The sequence below is a fragment of the Mastomys coucha genome, unplaced genomic scaffold, assembly GCF_008632895.1.
Source record: "Mastomys coucha isolate ucsf_1 unplaced genomic scaffold, UCSF_Mcou_1 pScaffold20, whole genome shotgun sequence".
Taxonomy (NCBI): Eukaryota; Metazoa; Chordata; class Mammalia; order Rodentia; family Muridae; genus Mastomys; species Mastomys coucha.
Genome location: NW_022196903.1, coordinates 131,449,813 through 131,452,331, shown reverse-complemented (window position 1 = coordinate 131,452,331; position 2,519 = coordinate 131,449,813). Strand labels below are relative to the sequence as shown.

Here is a 2,519-nt window from a genome sequence, read left to right as displayed (position 1 = left end):
GAGCTGGAAAGGTAGTTTAGTCATTAAAGCTAAGCAGGCCAAGTGAAAACTTGAAGAAGGAGAGACAGAGAGGTAGCTTCTCTCTTGCTGATTTACAATACTCTGGTAATTTCCTTGTGCTCTGCTTGCAGGACTGTCAATAGCCTCGGGGTGTTGAACGGAGCACAGCTCTTTTCTCTCAACAAAGATGAACTGAGGTCTGTCTGCCCTGAAGGTGCCAGAGTCTTTAGCCAAATCACTGTTCAAAAAGCTGCTTTGGAGGTAAGACTGTGGGCTGGAGCTGCTGTAAGAGAGAGTAAGGACTGGCCATGGCGGCTCTGCAACCAATGGCGCTGCTGTAAGAGAGTGAGGACTGGCCATGGTGGCTCTGCAACCAATGGCCGTTGCTGTAAGAGAGTGAGGACTGACTATGGCGGCTCTGCAACCAGTGGTCTCTGCTGTAAGAGAGTGAGGACTGGCCATGGTGGCTCTGCAACCAATGGCCGCTGCTTTAAGAGAGTGAGGACTGGCCATGGCGGCTCTGCAACCAATGGCCGCTGCTGTAAGAGAGTGAGGACTGGCCATGGTGGCTCTGCAACCAATGGCCGCTGCTGTAAGAGAGTGAGGACTGGCCATGGTGGCTCTGGAACCAACGGCCATGTCTATATTGGCCAATTTCTTCTCACTGAAGAGATGAATTAAAAACTTGGCTCAGTTTTTCCTACACTGCCACTAAATAACCCTCAGTAACTATTTTCAAAAAGAAAATATATTTCAAAGGCAGCTAGAACTTTATTTTTGAGCATTTGACAAAAGGACAATCTTCTTATCTTACTGCATGAGCTACTATAAGAACTTCAATTTTGCTAATAGAGAGTAAATCCATACCTGAGTGAGTACAGTCTGAGAGGCCAGGGCTATTATTTCTTACTTTTATTTATTTTGGAAATGTCAGTGTAATAAATAAATAAAACCCTAGGTGCGGGGGACCTGGTGAGATGGCCCACCTGTTAAGAACACGCCCTGCTTTTATAGAGAACCTACAAAAGATCACACATACCCATCTGTAACTCCAGCTTCAGGAGCTGGGCATTATATCGGGATATATATATCAGGACAACTATGTTCATGTACCCACATACATGTACAACTACATAAAAAGCAAGCTGTGGCTGGGCATGGCAGTGGCGAATCTGTAATCCAGCACTCAGGAGGCAGAGGCCAAAAGTTTAGTTCAAGGCCATCCTCAGCTACACAGTAAGTTCAAGGACTGTCTGGCTCCTGAGATCCTTTCTCTAACAAACTGAAGTCCTGGATGCATTTCCCAAGCTGAGTTATCCACCCACAGAATCATCAGGGCCATTGCAGAAGGTCATTAAGAATGCGTAGCTGTGGGCTAAGGAGACAGCTTAGCAGCTAAGAATGTACACTAGGGGGCCAGAGCCTCCAGTCCCTGCACCTATTTAACCATCTAAGCATCCCACAAATGCTTCCAACCACAGCTCTGGGGGATCTGACACCTCTTCTGGGCTCTGAATATGCACAGGCACACCTGCGAGTGAGCGCATATATAATACACACACACACACACACACTCATGCACTCTCACACAGATACATTCTCTCACAAACACACACATAAATAAAATCTTTTCTCTCTTTTTTTAAAAATTTTATTTATTTTTATTTATATGAGTACACTGCAACTGTCTTCAGACACACACCAGAAGAGTGCATCGGATCCTGTTACAGATGGTTGTGAGCCACCACGTAGTTGGTAGGGATTGAACTCAGGAAGAACAGTTAGTGTTCTTAACCGCTGAGCCATCTCTCCAGCCCCTAAATACAATCTTAAAGAAAACAAAAATACAAAACTGCAAGAAGAATTATTTAGTCATAGTTGTGTGCAGAGCGGCTGGAGAGTAGAGGAGCCTCTGTTTGCCTGGAGGTATTCAAGTTATTCTGTTCACAGTTGGCTCTGTAAGAGTTAATAGTTTTGTGAAAATTATAGTTGGCCTCAAATAAAAGGCTATAGGACTCAACATGAAGCTGGAAGCTAATTATCCGTAGCAGGTATATCCTGTGTATTGAACAGTTAAATAACTCAGGATAAAATAGCTTTGTGTGTCTAATCCTGTAACCATTCTCCATCAAGAGAAATCCCGTTATCCTGAGAACTCTTCCCCACAACGTTGATCTGGAAGGTTTTAATCCTGTAACCATTCTCCATCAAGAGAAATCCCGTTATCCTGAGAATTCTTCCCCACAACGTTGATCTGGAAGGTTTCATGTTCCAGTTTGATGGCTGCTTTTCATATGTAGAATATGAATGAGAATTATGTCTTCCCTAAAGTAGTTTTATTACCAGTATACTTTCTAATCTTGTTAAGAATATAAGGCCGGGCGGTGGTGGCGCATGCCTTTAATCCCAGCACTTGAGAGGCAGAGGCAGGCGGATTTCTCAGTTCGAGGCCAGCCTGGTCTACAAAGTGAGTTCCAGGACAGCCAGGGCTATGTAGAGAAACCCTGTCTCAAAAAACC

The 2,519-nt window shown here is 44.5% G+C and overlaps 1 protein-coding gene across 1 annotated transcript in view; it reads left to right on the top strand.

The window, feature by feature from the left end:
* Eps8 (epidermal growth factor receptor pathway substrate 8) overlaps positions 1–2,519 on the top strand; it is a 168,517-nt gene that overhangs the window by 163,415 nt on the left and 2,583 nt on the right. The window contains exon 21 of the mRNA XM_031383705.1: positions 132–261. Coding sequence (XP_031239565.1) covers positions 132–261 — 130 coding nt within the window. The remainder of the gene's footprint in view (positions 1–131; positions 262–2,519) is intronic.